The 19026-nt window shown below is 44.4% G+C and overlaps 1 protein-coding gene across 1 annotated transcript in view; it reads left to right on the top strand.

The window, feature by feature from the left end:
• The window catches only part of raly (RALY heterogeneous nuclear ribonucleoprotein), a 44823-nt gene extending 25803 nt beyond the window's left edge, over positions 1 to 19020 (top strand). The window contains exons 6-9 of the mRNA XM_023415764.2: positions 1568 to 1687; positions 3399 to 3583; positions 4789 to 4836; positions 16462 to 19020. Of these exons, the coding sequence (XP_023271532.1) occupies positions 1568 to 1687; positions 3399 to 3583; positions 4789 to 4833 (350 nt within the window). The 3' untranslated portion in view covers positions 4834 to 4836; positions 16462 to 19020. The remainder of the gene's footprint in view (positions 1 to 1567; positions 1688 to 3398; positions 3584 to 4788; positions 4837 to 16461) is intronic.
• Positions 19021 to 19026: the final 6 nt, after the last annotated feature.

Here is a 19026-nt window from a genome sequence, read left to right on the forward strand (position 1 = left end):
TCTCTCTCTATCGTTCTCTCTGTCTCTCTCTCTCTATGTCTCTCTCTCTGTCTCTCTATCGTTCTCTCTGTCTCTCTCTCTGTCTGTCTCTCTCTCTATCGTTCTCTCTGTCTCTCTCTCTCTCTGTCTCTCTCTCTCTATCGTTCTCTCTGTCTCTCTCTCTGTCTCTCTCTATCGTTCTATCTGTCTCTCTCTGTCTCTCTCTGTCTGTCTGTCTCTCTATCGTTCTCTCTGTCTCTCTCTCTGTCTGTCTCTCTCTATCGTTCTCTCTGTCTCTCTCTCTGTCTGTCTCTCTCTATCGTTCTCTCTGTCTCTCTCTCTGTCTGTCTCTCTCTATCGTTCTCTCTGTCTGTCTCTCTCTCTATCGTTCTCTCTGTCTCTCTCTCTATCGTTCTCTCTGTCTGTCTCTCTCTCTATCGTTCTCTGTCTCTCTCTCTCTATCGTTCTCTCTGTCTCTCTCTATGTCTCTCTCTCTCTATCGTTCTCTCTGTCTCTCTCTCTCTATCGTTCTCTCTGTCTCTCTCTCTCTCTCTCTCTCTCTATCGTTCTCTCTGTCTCTCTCTATCGTTCTCTCTCTCTCTATCGTTCTCTCTGTCTCTCTCTCTCTATCGTTCTCTCTGTCTCTCTCTATCGTTCTCTCTCTCTCTATCGTTCTCTCTGTCTCTCTCTCTCTATCGTTCCCTCTGTCTCTCTCTCTCTCTATCGTTCTCTATGTCTCCCTCTCTCTGTCGTTCTCTGTCTCTCTCTATCGTTCTCTCTCTCTCTATCGTTCTCTATGTCTCCCTGTCTCTCTCTCTGTCATTCTTCTCTCTCTCTATCGTTCTCTCTCTCTCTTTCATTCTCTCTCTCTTTCATTCTCTCTCTTTCATTCTCTCTCTCTATCGTTCTCTCTCGCTCTTTCATTCTCTCTGTCTCTATCGTTCTCTCTCTCTCTTTCATTCTCTCTCTCTTTCATTCTCTCTCTCTCTATCGTTCTCTCTCTCTCTTTCATTCTCTCTGTCTTTATCGTTCTCTCTCTCTTTCATTCTCTATCGTTCTCTCTCTTTCTCTTTCTTTCTCTATCGTTCTCTCTCTCTCTGTCGTTCTCTATGTCTCTCTGTCTCTCTCTCTCTCTGTCGTTCTCTGTCTCTCTCTATCGTTCTCTCTCTCTCTATCGTTCTCTATGTCTCCCTGTCTCTCTCTCTGTCATTCTCTCTCTCTGTCGTTCTTTATGTCTCTCTCTTTCATTCTCTCTCTCTATCGTTCTCTCTCTCTCTTTCATTCTCTCTCTCTTTCATTCTCTCTCTCTTTCATTCTCTCTCTGTATCGTTCTCTCTCTCTCTTATTCTCTCTGTCTCTATCGTTCTCTCTCTCTTTCATTCTCTATCGTTCTCTCTCTTTCTCTTATTCTCTCTGTCTCTATCGTTCTCTCTCTCTTTCATTCTCTATCGTTCTCTCTCTTTCTCTTTCTTTCTCTATCGTTCTCTCTCTCTCTGTCGTTCTCTATGTCTCTCTCTGTCGTTCTCTCTCTTTCATTCTCTCTCTCTCTCTCTCTCTCTCTCTGTCGTTCTCTATGTCTTTCTACCAGCAGTGAGAAGCACAGAGCTTCAGGCGATCAAGTCAGAGTTGACTCAGATTAAAACCAACATCGAAGCTTTACTGGGCAGACTGGAGCAGATCACGGAAGACACACACATCACAGCCACAGGTGACACACACACACACACACACACACACACACACACACACACACACAGATTTATAGGCAGGTTTTCTGGCTCGGGATCAGACGGCCTCTGGCAGCCACGTGTGCCGCTCAGATTCCTGGAGAAAACACAGAGTTGTCACATCAAGAGAAACGAGCAGGAAACAACATGAAATACGTCTTGTCTCAGAGATGTTACTTCCTGTGCTGTTGTCTGAGGGCAGAGGTGTCTCTGTGATATCCCAATTCAATGAGGAAGTCACTGAGGTCACACCTGCATTAGCATAATCAATAAATCACATCTAAAAGCTGAGGAAGTATCTACTGGGAAAAAACTGCCAATGGAAAACTTAAAATCCATCGTTGTTTTTGGTACGGTGGCCCTGAAGCTCAAAGCTCTGCAACTTCAGAGAACACATGCAAACACACAAACACAGACAACTTCAGGAAACACCTTATCAGTTTGACAACACATGAGCTGCAGCTACAACACAACAGAAGTGTTTCCAGGGGACACTAAAAAGTGACGGACCCGGCTCGGGCTCCCTGTTAGCGGTGTTGGAAAATGAGCTAAAGGTGAGTTTGGTTCATTATGACGTCAACATCACATGATTCAGATGTTATTACTATTGTTAGCTTAGCCTCCGGGTCCATCACTTTTTAGTGTTCCCTGGAAACACTTCCTGTTGTGAGTATCTGCAGCTCATGTGTTCTCAGACTGATGAGGATGTTTCTGAAGTGACTTGTTTTTTGTTTAATAAAATAAAATCAGGTGACAAAGGGACGTCTTCTGTGTAACATCAGTGACAATCGACATATTTCTAATGATGAATTTATTAATGATGAAGCTTCAGACTTGAAGCACCAATCAGTTCATTTGATATAGTTAGTCTCCAGCTGTGATTGGCTGCATCATGGTCCTGTCACAGCTCCTTAAGTAAATGAAGTAGTATGTGTGAACAGCAAGTCACAGCATTAATCAATGTGCAGGTAAATAGCATTTAGCTTCACAACTCAGTTGCTGCAGGTAATGACTGTCATGCACTGTGAAGATCATGTGATGCAGCCGACATTATCAGCAGCGCGAGTCTGTGCATGACCATGGTGAGTTTACATAGCTTCTTGCTAATGTGCTAACGCGATGTCAGGTTGCGTTAGCGCTTTCTGCTGCTCTATTTCCACCTGCTGTTTACAAACTATTCACATCTGCTAGTTACTTTAGCTTCGCAGTTAGCGATAGTTTTTCTCTCTCACTCGTGTGTCTCATGTAGTTTCTTTGATGGAGCTGAGGTTCAGTGAATTTAAAGCTCCACACCACAGAAACCCAGTGGTTAGCTGCTGCAGTTAGCCCATCTCTAGTAGCGGGGGCAAACTCTACTACTGTAGCTCACCGGTGACCTCAGTTAAATGTTTTCCTGCAGGTTAACTTAACTCAGACTTTGTTAAACCAGCTCCATGAAACAGGAAATCACCTGGAGAAACAGCCGTCAAATAAAGAAAGGCGAGGATGATTGTGTGTTGTGTTTACGTTGTGTTTACGTTGGTTGGATTTTTAAAACCAACAGCTCAGATCGATCTCTGCTGTTCAGTCATAAAGGATATTCATGGTTTTATAAAGGAGATATAGAAGAAGCTGCAGCTGTTTTCACTTCCTACATTACGAAGCATCAGTTTAAACTTGTACGTTTTTCTGTTTCTGTGTGTTCTGGTCCAGAGTTGAGGAAGGCAGAGGCGTGTAAAAACAAGGAGGTGTGGCAGGAAGGGAAGGAGTCAAGCTCAGAGCTGGACGAGGAGGAGGAGGAGGAGCAGAGACAGAACAGCACCGCTGAGGAGGAAGACGAAGACGACCAGGAAGAGGAGGAAGGAGAGCACACGCAGGACGACGCCCACAACCACATGGTGAGTATAACACCTGTGTGGTCTGGTGAAGGTGTGACTTGTGAGGACATCTGATCTTGATGTTCACTTCACCCTAAAGTGGTTCGATGTATTTTCCGTCTGATGATCATCATACAATTTAAGTCTCTTTGAGTCGTGAGGATCACCTCCTCGTGGTTGTATCCCTCCGCCATTAGAGCTAGTTCCCGGTCACATCCTGTTCATAAAATATTCACCATCTGTGTGACATTTTTTCATAATGTCTGTGTGAAGTCTTGAGTTATGGCTAAAAAGTGTTCTCTGAGGTCACACTGACCTTGACCTTTGACCCCCAAAATCTAACCAGTTCATCATTAGTTCAAGTGAATGTTAGTTGTTACAGCGAACCTGAAAACAATATGGCTGCTGCTCTGGCTGTCGCCGGTACGGAGGCATGATGGAGGTGTCCTGGTGGAGCCTGTAGCTGACCGCATCCTTCAGGGGGCGTGGTCTACGAAGGCGTGGCCCTTCGTTTTAATAGTTGAACCGTTAGCTGTTGAGCTGAAGCACAACACTGACATTTAACAGTGTGATCCTCAGACTCTGTCAGTGTTGTTCACTGACATTATTTTCATTACTGACATGCAATGCATGTTGGGATATGTTGTCCAGTAAAAGGACTCATTTGAAGGAGCCTTTGAAATGTCTGTGACACTGTGACTGCTGTAGAAACATGATCCTGGTTTCATTTCCCAGCGTGATGTTGGAGGATGTTTGATTTTCCTTGATGGAGATTCTCATGGATCCGAGTCCACGGCAGCCGGACCACGAGGAAACCACTTCCTGTCTTTATCTTCAGTAGGAGTTTATAATAGACAGCGTGTTGTTCGGAGCAGCTGACTCTCTGGTTTCTTCATGATCCTTTATGCAACCCATGCTTTTTACATTCAGCGTTTAAATCCTTACACCTCCTCTTCCTCCTCCTCCTTCATGCTGCAGTGTGTCTGACACTGTTGTTCACTGTCTGTTTCTCACGGCGCTCAAAGTGTTTTCAAACCTGGTTCCTTTAAATATTTGCAGTAAAACTCAGGTTTGTTTTTCTAAACCTGTATGAGATTACCCAGAATTCCAGTCTTCTCCTGTTGCCCTTATGTGTGCTAAACTTTTACATAAATCATCATCTGAGGCCAGTTTCTCTGAGAAGCTGGACTCTCACAGTCCTGACTCTGTTCTTCTGTTCTGTTCAGGAAAACAGTCGCCTATCATCAGAGCTGGACTCCATCCACCCCTGAGAGGTGAGTGTCACAAACACACCCACAACCACCAGACCAGTCGGTCTGTGTCTGTCTCAATGACCAGGCGAGGTCCCCCGGATCCTCTTTGTCTGGACTGTCACAGGATTTAAAGACAAAAAAACAGAGTTTCAGCTGAGTAAAGAGTTTAAGGAACAGCTGTACGTGTGAAGCTCTGGGATCTGCTCGTAGAAACTTTCACCTCGTGTTCGACTTGTCTAGTCTCGTGTTGACGTCTCTCGACCAGACGTCATGGCGTGTCACCTGGGGCGGAGCAGAGATGTTCTTGGTCGTTTCTAGAACATAAAACTGTTTTTCAGCAGATTTCGTGTCTTGACCTTTGAACTCTGAGTGGCTGGAATCTGCCCTGATGTGGAAGTATATATATATAAACCAGACTCAGGCTGAGGACCTGGGCAGAAGGTTCATCTTGCTACCTGTGATGTGTCGCTGAGAGCCGGGCTTCACACAGCTACACATATTCAAACCTGAAGCTGCCCAGTACAACCAGTGAGGTGCTGCTGGGACCAGTGGAAGGTGGAAGGTCTGGGGCAGCGATGAAGGAGAGTGACGCTCACAGTTATCCTGCTGGTCAAACTTTCAACTCCCATTATCTCAACGAGGAAGAAGACAGAGAGGAAGAAGAAGAAGAAAAGGAGGAGACGAGGGAAGGTCTCGAGTGGAGACATCAGCCCTGGCCCCGCCCCCTCAGTCTCTACAGTCAAACCTAACGAGCGAGTGTTAAAGCGCTGCGAGCGTGTAGTGAGGGTAGACTGAGCGCTCGTCACGGCTCCGTGCTCGTGGAGCAGAGATGCTCCTTGTGAATTGGTTTTCTGCTCGTGGAGTTCAGTTCGCTCACATCACGTGACATGCACGGTTTTATTGTGCACGAGTTTTGGGACTAATTAAATGCCACACAACGACCTCAGAGTAGTCTCTCTGTGACCTTTATGGCTCCACTGCCCCTGATGTTTGGTACCAGTCCTCATCAATCAATCAACCAATCAATCAATCACTAATGGGCCGTTTATGTCACTTCAACAGCACTAACAGCCTGTGAGCTCCTCCCACCAGCTGCTGCTCCGTCATCGATAACTTCGATAGGTTGTTTTCCACTGTTTTAGTGTGTTGTTGTTTAGATGTTAATATTCTATATTTCCTGTGCTGACAAATGAAGGTGAGCGACCTGAGACGTTTCGCTGATTAGAAACAAACTCAGTCTGAGTGTTTAAAATCAATCAATCATCAATACCTGAAATGTTTTTAAAGATGGGAGGAAATTTGAAATGTGTGCAGGCTCAGGGCAAAGAGTTAAGAAAATAACACACACACAGGTCTTCATATGTATACACACACACACACACACACACACACACACACACACACAGGTCTTCATATGTATATACACACACACACACACACACAGACACACACACACACCACTGTGCAGCCAGAAACACAAACAGAGCCGTGCATGCTTTGGTAAATATACAGTCATTGGCTGGAAAAACATCCATGGCTTTAACAAAACAAAGTCAAAGGTCTGGATTTGATTGAAGTCAGATCCTGATGTTACAGCAGAAACAGTTTCTGTGCCTCACACTGACGGCTCGTCATATTCCCAGTCTTAAAGTGTGTGTTGTAATTACTAATGTTGAGTTTGGATTGGGGTTACAGATCTTAAACACATTGTTAAACTGATCATTGATAACATTAATGATCAATCAACGACTTAATTGTTATTTTAAAAGATAACACCAAATGCATTTTTTCCCTCAGTAACACTCCACTTTGTTACAGCATTGCATCGACTATGAAACAGAAGTTGTAGAGACATATTAAAGACATCAGAATACACGCAGTAAAATAACCTGCGCTAAGATATCGATGTATGAGAAAGATGCTCAAAACTACTAAATGTAACGCTGCAACATTCAGAAATATTTCAGACCTGATTTCTGCCTACTTGTTTTTGTTGAGGAAAATTAGCATGTGGACTCGGTCGGGTGTCAGATGGAGCGCAGCCTGGTCACAGTCAGTCCAGCGTCTCAACCTCTACTGATAACTGAATGTAGTAGGAGATGACACATCGTTTGTATTTCAGGTCTTTATCTGATGATAGATCGATTCAATTCCACTTGTTCGAGTAAATTCTTAACGACCAATTAATTGATCTTCGCTTACTCATTATCATCCTTGGTTTGGATGTTTCAGTGCTCTCACCTGCAGAACAAGGCCACAGGTGAAAAGTTTGACCTTCATCTGAAGTGAGAGGTAGCAGAGGAGATCTGAGGTTTACAGTGTGCACAGTTATTGTACCAAGTCTCACCTCTGCTCCCCCTCCTGCCTCACCTCTGCTCCCCCTCCTGCCCTCTCCTGCCTCACCTCTGCTCCCCCTCCTGCCCTCTCCTGCCTCACCTCTGCTCCCCCTCCTGCCCTCTCCTGCCTCACCTCTGCTCCCCCTCCTGCCTCACCTCTGCTCCCCCTCCTGCCCCACCTCTGCTCCCCCTCCTGCCTCACCTCTGCTCCCCCTCCTGCCTCACCTCTGCTCCCCCTCCTGCCTCACCTCTGCTCTCTCTCCTGCCTCACCTCTGCTCTCTCTCCTGCCCTCTCCTGCCTCACCTCTGCTCTCTCTCCTGCCCTCTCCTGCCTCACCTCTGCTCTCTCTCCTGCCTCACCTCTGCTCCCTCTCCTGCCCTCTGCTCCCTCACCTCTGCTCCCCCTCCTGCCCTCTGCTCCCTCACCTCTGCTCCCCCTCCTGCCCTCTCCTGCCTCACCTCTGCTCCCTCTCCTGCCCCACCTCTGCTCCCTCTCCTGCCTCACCTCTGCTCTCTCTCCTGCCTCACCTCTGCTCTCTCTCCTGCCCCACCTCTGCTCCCCCTCCTGCCTCACCTCTGCTCCCTCTCCTGCCTCACCTCTGCTCTCTCTCCTGCCTCACCTCTGCTCCCTCTCCTGCGTCACCACTTTTTCTCGAGAGGCCGTCATGTTGTGTTTGTGGTATTTTAATATGCGGTGAGTTTTTGTGGCTGCCATCTTGATCAGGAGAGATTTTTTTTATCTCAGTGGGACTTCCTGGTAAAATAAAGGAAATAATCATTTTTCTTTTTGTGATTTGGGAGAATCACTTGAACACATGACAAAGATCCACACGCTCAGGTTTTCCTCTGTTCTTCGATGCTGTTTACCTGTAGCCTCGTACCTGTGTGACACACACACAGTTACGCTCTTTCCAGCCTGGTGAACACATGCTTTAAATATCAGTGGATGGGCTGTGGTCTGTTGTGAATGTGTTCTGTTGTGCAAAATATGAAAATATTTTAAATTCCTGATTTATAGCACAGCACACACACAGAAATGTGTGTAATGTGGACTGGTTGCAGTGTGTATGTGAACTCCAGCACATCAAATACACTGTTGATATTGGGGGCGGTGTCGTTCTGCCTTTGAACGGCTCAGAAATTCTTACATCTGGACCTAAGTCAAAGCATCTGATCCCTGAAACTCGACTAAACAAACCCTGACACTCGTCTTTATGTAACGACTCAAAAACCAGCACACATGGATGTTTTTGTAATTGACCCCACCACACCACATGTGCCTGATAATATCCACAGATATCAGCAGAAAGGTGGAGACTCCGATAACAACATGTTATCATGGTTTTATGGTCGTGGAGAAACACAGAGAGTAATTGCTTTGGCCTGAACTGAGAATAAGAAAATAATAAACAAACACAGTTGTTCCAGAAATATGAATTTGAATGTCACACCACAGAAACACAGCAAATAAGCTGTTTTGTTATAGTTCCCTGTAGTGAAATCTGTGGTGGGGGCCGGTATGAATAATCCCTGACTGAGCAGTCCTGCTGCTCTTATGGACTCATGAGCAAGGCCAGGTTTAATGTGAGATTTAATGGTTTAATATGAGGTTAAAATGAGGTTTAATATAAGGTTAAAACAAGGTTTAAATGAGGTTAAATATAAGGTTTAATGTGAGGTTTAATATGAGGTTAAAATGAAGTTTAAATGAAGTTTAATGAAAGGTTGAATATAAGGTTTAATGAAGTTTAATATGAGGTTTAGATAAGGTTTAAATGAGGTTTTAAGGAGGTTTAATATAAGGTTTAAATTAAGTTTTTAAGGAGGTATAAAATAAGGTTTAAATGAGGTTTTAATGGGACTTAAATAAGGTTTAAATGAGGTTTTAAGGAGGTTTAAATAAGGTTTAAATGATGTTTTAAGGAGGTTTAAATAATGTTTTAAGGAGGTTTAAATAAGGTTTTAAGGAGGTTTAAATAAGGTTTAAATGAGGTTTTAAGGAGGTATAAAATAAAGTCTAAAGGAGGTTTTAAGGGGGTTTAAATTAGGTTTAAATGAGGTTTTAAGGAGGTTTAATATAAGGTTTAAATGAGGTTTTAAGGGGGTTTAAATAAGGTTTAAATGAGGTTGTAAGGAGGTTTAATATAAGGTTTAAATGAGGTTTTAAGGGGGTTTAAATAAGGTTTAAATGAGGTTTTAAGGAGGTTTAATATAAGGTTTAAATTAGGTTTTAATGGGACTTAAATAAGGTTTAAATGAGGTTTTAAGGAGGTTTAAATAAGGTTTAAATGAGGTTGTAAGGAGGTTTAATATAAGGTTTAAATGAGGTTTTAAGGGGGTTTAAATAAGGTTTAAATGAGGTTTTAAGGAGGTTTAATATAAGGTTTAAATTAGGTTTTAATGGGACTTAAATAAGGTTTAAATGAGGTTTTAAGGAGGTTTAAATAAGGTTTAAATGAGGTTTTAAGGAGGTTTAAATAAGGTTTAAATGAGGTTGTAAGGAGGTTTAATATAAGGTTTAAATGAGGTGATCTCCTGGTTTGGACAGTGAAAAGCACAAGTGTCCTGTCTCCTGGACGTTTCATGGACAGACACTCCCTCAGTCCTCACTTCTCTTTCTACAGTGAGAAATGGACTTGACATCTAAATCCTAACAGAGCAGACTGCCTGCTTTTGATTCCAGGTCTTTCCAGGAAAAGCAGCCTGCAGCAGTCTGGAAAACAAGCGCACCCTCCCTCACTGAGATTATGTGTTGAGAACAAATATAATGTGAGGGATATGTTTCTCTGCCATGGGGAGTTTGAGGTAATACTGAGAACTGGACACGGTAGATTCACGTGTCACAGTAGAGATGCAGCATCTGATCGAACCCTCTCTGCCAGCAGGATAAAATCTGCCCCTCCTTCATCAACACCACTGTGGTGCCGTTGAGCAAGGCCTTTAACACCAGCCGCTGCAACAGAGCATCAATAAATAAATGTTGTGTCGTAATATTTGTGTCTTACTGCAGTCGATTGTGGTGACTTCAAGGGCTTAGTGCAGTTCAATCTACTTCTAATGTATAGAAACAGTTTCTATTTTTCATTGATCAGTACCAGGTGATGAAAATGACTTCCTGGCAGTTTACAGTTTAGATTTGATTATTAAATAGGAGTCATTTTCTGCATGTAAGTGTAACTTGAGCTGCAGTATGTAGATGTTGATTCCACTGTCAACACTGTCATTAATACTACAGAAGACACTGTAAACAACCTTTGAGTAAAGTTAGTGGAAGACTTCAGTAAAATGACAGTAAATCAATGAGGCTTCTGGTGGCTGCACCATCGTTAGTCCACAGGTGATGCTGCGGTCAGGTGATGCTGCGGTCAGGTGACGACCGACATCCATATAAAGACTAGAATCACGTCCTCCAGGTTCCATCCTTGTTCATCCAGAGTCAGAAAGTAGAAAATATTCAACATTTCTGTGACATTTTGTCAAAATTGCTGTGAAGTCTTGAGTAATGTCTAAAAAGTGTTTTGTGAGGTCACTGACCTTTGACCTTTGACCACCAAAATCAATCATCCTTGAGTCTAGGTGAATGCTTGTGCCAAATTTGAAGAAGTTCCTTCGAGGCGTTCCTGAGATATCGTGTCCATGAGAAGTGTACAGAGTTTGTACCTGTACGGAGCGTGTACCTGTACGGAGCGTGTACCTGTACAGAGAGTGTACAGAGCGTGTACCTGTACAGAGAGTGTACCTGTACAGAGAGTGTACAGAGCGTGTACCTGTACAGAGAGTGTACCTGTACAGAGAGTGTACAGAGCGTGTACCTGTAGAGAGCGTGTACCTGTACAGAGCGTGTACCTGTACAGAGCGTGTACCTGTACAGAGAGTGTACCTGTACAGAGAGTGTACCTGTACAGAGCGTGTACCTGTACAGAGCGTGTAGAGAGTGTGTACCTGCACAGAGAGTGTACCTGTAGAGAGCGTGTTCCTGTACAGAGCGTGTACCTGTACAGAGTGTGTACCTGTACAGAGTGTGTAGAGAGCATGTACAGAGAGTGTACCTGTACAGAGAGTGTACCTGTACAGAGCGTGTTCCTGTACAGAGCGTGTACATGTACAGAGCGTGTACCTGTACAGAGCGTGTACCTGTACAGAGAGTGTACAGAGCGTGTACCTGTACAGAGCGTGTACCTGTACAGAGAGTGTACCTGTACAGAGCGTGTACTTGTACAGAGCGTGTACAGAGCGTGTACTTGTACAGAGCGTGTACAGAGCGTGTACCTGTACAGAGCGTGTACCTGTACAGAGCGTGTACCTGTACAGAGCGTGTACCTGTACAGAGAGTGTACCTGTACAGAGAGTGTACCTGTACAGAGCGTGTACAGAGCTTGTACCTGTACAGAGAGTGTACCTGTAGAGAGCGTGTACCTGTACAGAGCGTGTACTTGTACAGAGCGTGTACAGAGCGTGTACTTGTACAGAGCGTGTACAGAGCGTGTACCTGCACAGAGCGTGTACCTGTACAGAGCGTGTAGAGAGCGTGTACCTGTACAGAGCGTGTAGAGAGCGTGTACCTGTACAGAGCGTGTACCTGTACAGAGCGTCTAGAGAGCGTGTACCTGTACAGAGCGTGTACCTGTACAGAGCGTGTAGAGAGCGTGTACCTGTACAGAGAGTGTACCTGTACAGAGCGTGTAGAGAGCATGTACAGAGCGTGTAGAGAGCATGTACCTGTACAGAGAGTTTACCTGCACAGAGCGTGTAGAGAGCGTGTGGGGCGGCCGAGCTCTGAACATGTCAGACCATAAACTCCACAGGCAGCAGAGTAACTGTTGCTCAGGCAGCTCGTTGCATGAGTCAGTAACACAATGTGAAACCAGCTCTGTGGGGGTGGGGGGGGGCTGCAGCCCCTCCCTGAGCGGGGTGAGAGAGGTCACAGACGATCTGAGCCGGCCTCTTTGTTTATGTGTTGTGTGCTGCAGCAATTAAATTGATGGATGAGTGCAGCCTTTGATCTTGGATGATCTACTGAGTGAGTGTGTGAGAGAGTGTGTGTGTGTGTGTGTGTGTGTGTGTGTGTGTGAGAGAGAGAGTGTGTGAGAGAGAGAGAGAGAGTGTGTGTGAGAGAGAGAGAGTGTGTGTGTGTGAGAGAGAGTGTGTGTGTGTGTGTGTGTGAGAGAGAGTGTGTGTGTGTGTGAGAGAGAGTGTGTGTGTGTGTGTGTGTGAGAGAGAGAGAGTGTGTGTGTGTGTGTGAGAGAGAGTGTGTGTGTGCTGAGCATCTGTGTTAACGCTGCTGTGCTGGTGATGAGTTGTGTCAGAATGAAGGAATGTCCTGCTGCTGTGACACATTTAACAGGATAATTATCATGTAGCTTTTCATCATTGATACTAATAAAACAATAAAACAATGAAACAATAAACCCAGTGTTTTTCTTTGATTTCCCTCCACTGTCTTCAAGTCTGTTAAAACCCTGTGAACACGTAGGGGACAGTTTGACATTTACTTCAATAAATGTTTTAATCTAACCTATTGAAGCCTATCGGGGCCGGGGACAGGCGCAGTCAGAGCAGCAGCCATTTTGTTTTCAGGCTGGCCGCGCGTCTCATTCACGTGGACACGATACCTCAGTAACACCTTGACGGAACTTCTTCACATTTGGTAAAAGCATTAACTAGGACTCAAGGATGAACTGATTAGATTTTGGCCATCAAAGGTCAAGGTCATGGTGACCTCACAAAACGTGGTTTCGGCCCTTTGAACGCAATATCTCCGTAACGCCTTGAAGGATTTTCTTCGAATGACCTCACTAAACACTTTATACATTACTCATTACTCTTTACAGCCATAATGACAACATTTAACTCAAATGGTCATATTTTCTATTTTCTATGACTCTGGATAAAAAGGGAGTGAGATGGAACTAGTGTGAGTGGCGGAGGGATACGACCAGGAGGCAATTCTAGTTTTTTATATTTTAAAGTTGTGATGTCTCTCGAGGATGAGTACAGCGTGCGGTTCACACATATACACCACGAATATCAGGCTCACAGCCAATCTGAGGCAGAGTGGGGGCGGGGCTTCACAGAATGTAGGTGAGAAATAACGCCACACACACACACACCAGCTAAACTAGGACCAATGAAAACATCTTGTCAGATCTCTGGTCACGTGCGACCGCAGGTCTGTCAGATGAAGATTTAGTAGTTTTCCTTTGAAAATGTGACTTTAAACCAACAGTGTAAATAGCGCCAGAGTCTGAGTCAGAGCTGTTGATGTTCATCACAGTTTGGTAATGTTGGAGATTATTCTGGCATCAAACATCCTCCTCTGTAACGGGAGGGGGACAGGAAGTGAGTCGATCTGTCAGAGACTGAGTCAAGTATGTGAAACCCAGCGGGTTTGATTTAGATACCTGAGGTTTCCACAGTTCATGTCCAAGGGAACAGTAGTAAATCTGAGCTGGATTCTCTGAATACTTGAGAATCTTTCAGCTCTGCTTCGCCGTCTACATTAGCATAAAGACTGGGAGCAGCCAGCTCACTGTTCCTCTGCCAGCGTGACAGAAACCCACAGAAGCTCACTAATTAACAGACTGTCTTATTTAACTGACGACATGACTCATCTCTCAATCTATCAGACTTCCCTCTGCACAAACCCCCAGATATCTGTGAGCACTGAGCTGTTGGAGCTGTGACGTGGATCAGCCTGTCTGAACACAGATCTACAACAGGACCCTGGACCCCCAGGCCTCTACAGTCCTGCTGGAACCACCCAAAGATTTACAGAGTCATTTGAATAAACATGTTTTTATATACAAAAGTAGAAAACTGAACAATGAAGGTCTTAAACTAGATTTGACAAAGGGATCCTTTGATAAAAAGTCATAAAACATAAATGATGTTGACCACGCTGTGTTTCAGTGGATTCACATACAGTGACATGAAGCGGCGACTCACGGGAGCCTGCAGAGCTCTGCTGGAAACCCTGTTTTTACAGTAAGAGTCACGTTATCTGCTTCTAAACAACAGCAGCTTTTTGATGTTATGAATTCAGCTTTTGTTGCATCTGAATTATTAATTTAAATTTTTCACAACACACTGTTTTATTGTGGCTCCATGGAGCCAAGGCGAAGCTCTACATCTCTGTTAATCTGATAGAAGAGATACAGACAGTCGTGGCTCTCAGAGGACGACGCTGACTCCATTAGGTCACACTTTGTCCAATACTTAAATTAATAACAATAAAAAGACATTTCCATCATCTTCAGCTGTGCGGAGCAGAGACATTTCCTCTGTTTGGACTGTGGTTGAAGTCATGAGGCTCTGCTGCTACTCTTGCTACTCTGGGTTTGTTGTTAGTTAGCTTTAAAGTTAAGCTAGCTTACATTTATTTGATAATTGTAGTTTTTTTGAGTTCTTGAGTCTTTGGCTGTTTTCCTCTTCTTTACTTGTTTGTTAGCTTTAGCACAGTTAGCTTTAGGACAGTTAGCTGCAAGACAGTTAGCTTGGTGTCAGTTAGCTGCAGTACAGTTAGATGTACGACAGTTAGCTTGGTGTCAGTTAGATGTAGGACAGTTAGCTTGGTGTCAGTTAGCTTTGTGTCAGTTAAATGTAGGACAGTTAGCTTGGTGTCAGTTAGTGAGGACAGTTAGCTTGGTGTCAGTTAGCTCGGTGTCAGTTAGATGAAGGACAGTTAGCTTGGTGTCAGTTAGATGTAGGACAGTTAGCTTGGTGTCAGTTAGATGAAGGACAGTTAGCTTGGTGTCAGTTAGCTTGGTGTCAGTTAGATGAAGGACAGTTAGCTTGGTGTCAGTTAGCTTGGTGTCAGTTAGATGAAGGACAGTTAGCTCGGTGTCAGTTAGCTCGGTGTCAGTTAGATGTAGGACAGTTAGCTTGGTGTCAGTTAGATGAAGGACAGTTAGCTTGGTGTCAGTTAGATGAAGGACAGTTAGCTTGGTGTCAGTTAGCTTGGTGTCAGTTAAATGAAGGACAGTTAGCTTGGTGTCAGTTAGCTTGGTGTCAGTTAGCTCGGTGTCAGTTAGATGAAGGACAGTTAGCTTGGTGTCAGTTAGCTTGGTGTCAGTTAGATGAAGGACAGTTAGCTCGGTGTCAGTTAGCTCGGTGTCAGTTAGATGAAGGACAGTTAGCTTGGTGTCAGTTAGATGTAGGACAGTTAGCTTGGTGTCAGTTAGATGTAGGACAGTTAGCTTGGTGTCAGTTAGCTTGGTGTCAGTTAGATGAAGGACAGTTAGCTTGGTGTCAGTTAGATGTAGGACAGTTAGCTCGGTGTCAGTTAGATGTAGGACAGTTAGCTTGGTGTCAGTTAGCTTGGTGTCAGTTAAATGAAGGACAGTTAGCTCGGTGTCAGTTAGATGTAGGACAGTTAGCTCGGTGTCAGTTAGCTCGGTGTCAGTTAGCTCGGTGTCAGATGTAGGACAGTTAGCTTGGTGTTAGTTAGCTTGGTGTCAGTTAGATGAAGGACAGTTAGCTTGGTGTCAGTTAGATGAAGGACAGTTAGCTTGGTGTCAGCTAGCTTGGTGTCAGTTAGCTCGGTGTCAGTTAGTTCGGTGTCAGTTAGATGTAGGACAGTTAGCTTGGTGTCAGTTAGCTCGGTGTCAGTTAGATGTAGGACAGTTAGCTTGGTGTTAGTTAGCTGTAGGAAGGTGTGGTGAACTGAAATGAGATGGCCTGGTCTTCAGAGGATTTTCACTTTCTATCACCAGCTTTTCCCGCCCTTACTGTTGCATTGCAAAGTGCGACTTCTGTTACTTAGCAACCATTACAACACATAACTTTTAGACTTCATAAATCTTTTAGTTTCACAGTTGTACCGTTAGCTGTTGAACTGAAACACAATGCTGAAATTTAACAGTGTGATCCTCTCTGTCACTGTTGTTTACTGACTGATTATTTCCATCACTGGCACAATGAATCTTGGGATATGTTGTCCAGGAAAAGAAGGAAACATTTGAGGGAGCCTTTGAAATGGGACAGTCCGGTCGTGACACGTTGACGTTATCGTTAGCAGCCTCTGAAGGATGAGACCCTGAGCTGAGACACAGCTGTAAAGTTTGCATGAAGAAAGAAGAACGGAGCGCTGAGCGTTGGTCAGAGACAAACTGAAGTGTGTTCTCCAGAAACAAAGTCAGACATCTCGAGAGCTTCTCTGTCCTGTCAGAACGTCACACTTCCTCCTCCTCCGCTGCTCAGCGTCACTCTGCAGGAGACGAGCGTCTGACGCTGTATCTGATTTGTGATCGTGGTTGATGAGTTTATGTGCGCTTCTGTATTCTTGTTGTTAATGATGTGGTCTCTGTTTCAGGTGGAGTGGACTGTGGAGGACGAGACAGACAGACAGACAGACAGACAGACAGACAGAGAGAGAGGGAGAGAGCGAGCCTTGGATTGACAGAGAACTGGATAACAGCACAGGAAGGCCATCAAACAGCAGGGAGCCAGACTCCCGCTCACAACTGTAAAAACACACAGCAGAGAGACAGACCCGACACTTTGTCAGAGCCACAGGAAGATACTAAAACAGCAGGGTACTGCCAGAACACATCATAAACTGATGAGTTACACACACACACACACACACACACACACACACACACACACACACACACACACAAACACACAAAGCAAAGGAAATAGACATGATTCTGTGTCAGAGCCACAGGGAAACAGTAAAACAGCAGGCTGCTGTCAATGCATCTTAAACCAACAGATTTTACAAACACTGACACACACACACACACACACACACACAGACACACACACACACGCACACACCCATGTGTGGGGAAGCTGGAGCTGTGGAACAGGCCGAGCAGTTCGACGACTAAAAACTCTGTTAGTGCAAATTCCTCTGAGATGAAAATGAAAGACAAAACCACAGATGACCACAGAGCTGAGGGGGCGGAGCCACAAGACCACTGTCACTGCTGCTTACAAACCTGGTACACAGTTTGAATTCAGTCACATTCATAACAAGGTCATTTGGTTCAACTGCAGTTAGATTTTTAAAACTTTGAAACTAGTTTGACACCAGTGAGAAATGAACATATCTGATTGATCAGTATTGATCAGTTAATGTTGTATAGATCAGAGTAAATGAAGGCCAGGTTGCATTAACAAGGAAACGTACTGAATGTTTCTCTGAGGCCACGCCCACACTGATAAGTTTTGAATTTAAAACCAAAACAATCTCGGTCCACACAAACACACCTGAAAACACCCGAGCATTCGCCTGCACTGAGCGTGTGCGAGTCGGTGTAAACAGGAAGTAGCTTGTCTCCTCTGCAGTAAAGCCTCTGAAGGAGGAACAGCAGAGACAGTTGTAGCATTAAAACAGAGAATGTAAGTGAACAGCAGCTGCTGCAAAGACAACAAGGTCAGTAACACTGTCATTCATTATCATGTTGTATTCACCACTGGTAGTCCAGGCTGATGACAGCCAATCAGGAGAGACCCTGGCTGTGACCTCATCGTTTACACTCTCTGTCCAGACTACATGACCCAAGAGTTTTCAAAATAAAACACAACTCCAGAGTTTTCAAAATAAAACACAACCCCAGAGCTTTCAAAATAAAACACAACTCCAGAGTTTTCAGAATAAAACGTGTCCAGCAGAGTTTCTGAAAGTCTCGGTTTGAGCGTCTGAAGACTCTGGAGTTGTGTGGACAGAGGAGGAAGTGTAGAAGAAGAGATGAGTTTTAAAACTAAAACGCCATGTGGGCGGAGCCTGAGACTCCTTCAGACGACCTCTAACAGCTGCTGTGTCCCTCCACGCTGCATGAATTAAACCAGATTTGGTTAAAGAAAACAGCGGCAGCTCCACATCCCGAGCACTGACTCAACAAGATACAGAAGGTGTCACCACATCATCAGTATTGATGAGGGCTGATATCTGAAACCTGTAGAAATTATATAGATATTTAAGACTTAGATTTGATTCATGAACTTTGAATCACTCTGAGATTGAGCAACTCCAACACAGAGTTTCAATCACTGATGCCAAACTAGAGGAACTCGGCATGGGGTCAGGAGAAGCTGAGTAAAGGTGAAATATAAAAACAGGTTTTATTATTAATCACCAGCACGTGTTCACAGGTTTATTATCCTGAAGCTGCGAGCTGCTCCTTCATATTCTGAAATTCACAAATAACACATGGGGCTTTTATTACAGGTGAGAAGGTTCGAAGCAACAATTAAAAAAGTAAAAAATGACAAAACAACCAATGTTTTATATGATGACTTCGGCTCCTCAGTGACTTCTGACCCCGTCTGAGACACTCATGAAAATACAAGCTCTTTTCTCTGACTGTTAATGTCTGTGACAGTTGAGAGGAAACGCTCCACAGCAGCTGTAAAACACTGGTGGATCAGCATGTTTCAGTCCTTCACACGTCACTTCACTGTGTTCACGCAGTTCTGAGCTTCAGGTTCAACTCTGCTGTTTGCAATGAATCTGGTCTTTTTCCCGCCGCTGCTCCTCCTCATGACTCGGAGCTGCAGGTGTGAGGTGCCTGAGGAGAAAGAACCTTTTTCTCCTGTTGATAATGTGAATCTGTAAAGACCCTCCCACCTGTGTCTCCATGTCATCCTTCCTTTCCTCTCATTCACCCACTTCTTCACTGAACAACAGGTGTAGTGCTGCTGGAGCGCACCTGAGCGACGCTCCGCCACTTCTTTTCTCCAGGTGATGAAATCAAATATTTGAAATTTATATATATTAATTTATATATTTTTTAAGCGCATGAAGATCTGATCGTCACTAAAGCGTTGGTCATGTAGAGAGCCAATTAAAACTAGAATCACCACCTCCACCAACCAAGTATCAGGAAATCCCTCCTCCTGCCTCCTCTCTCCTTCCTACTTCCTCCCT

Source organism: Seriola lalandi, unplaced genomic scaffold, assembly GCF_002814215.2.
Source record: "Seriola lalandi dorsalis isolate HSWRI2012SDOR001 ecotype SW California unplaced genomic scaffold, Sedor1 jcf7180002054557, whole genome shotgun sequence".
Lineage (NCBI taxonomy): Eukaryota > Metazoa > Chordata > Actinopteri > Carangiformes > Carangidae > Seriola > Seriola lalandi.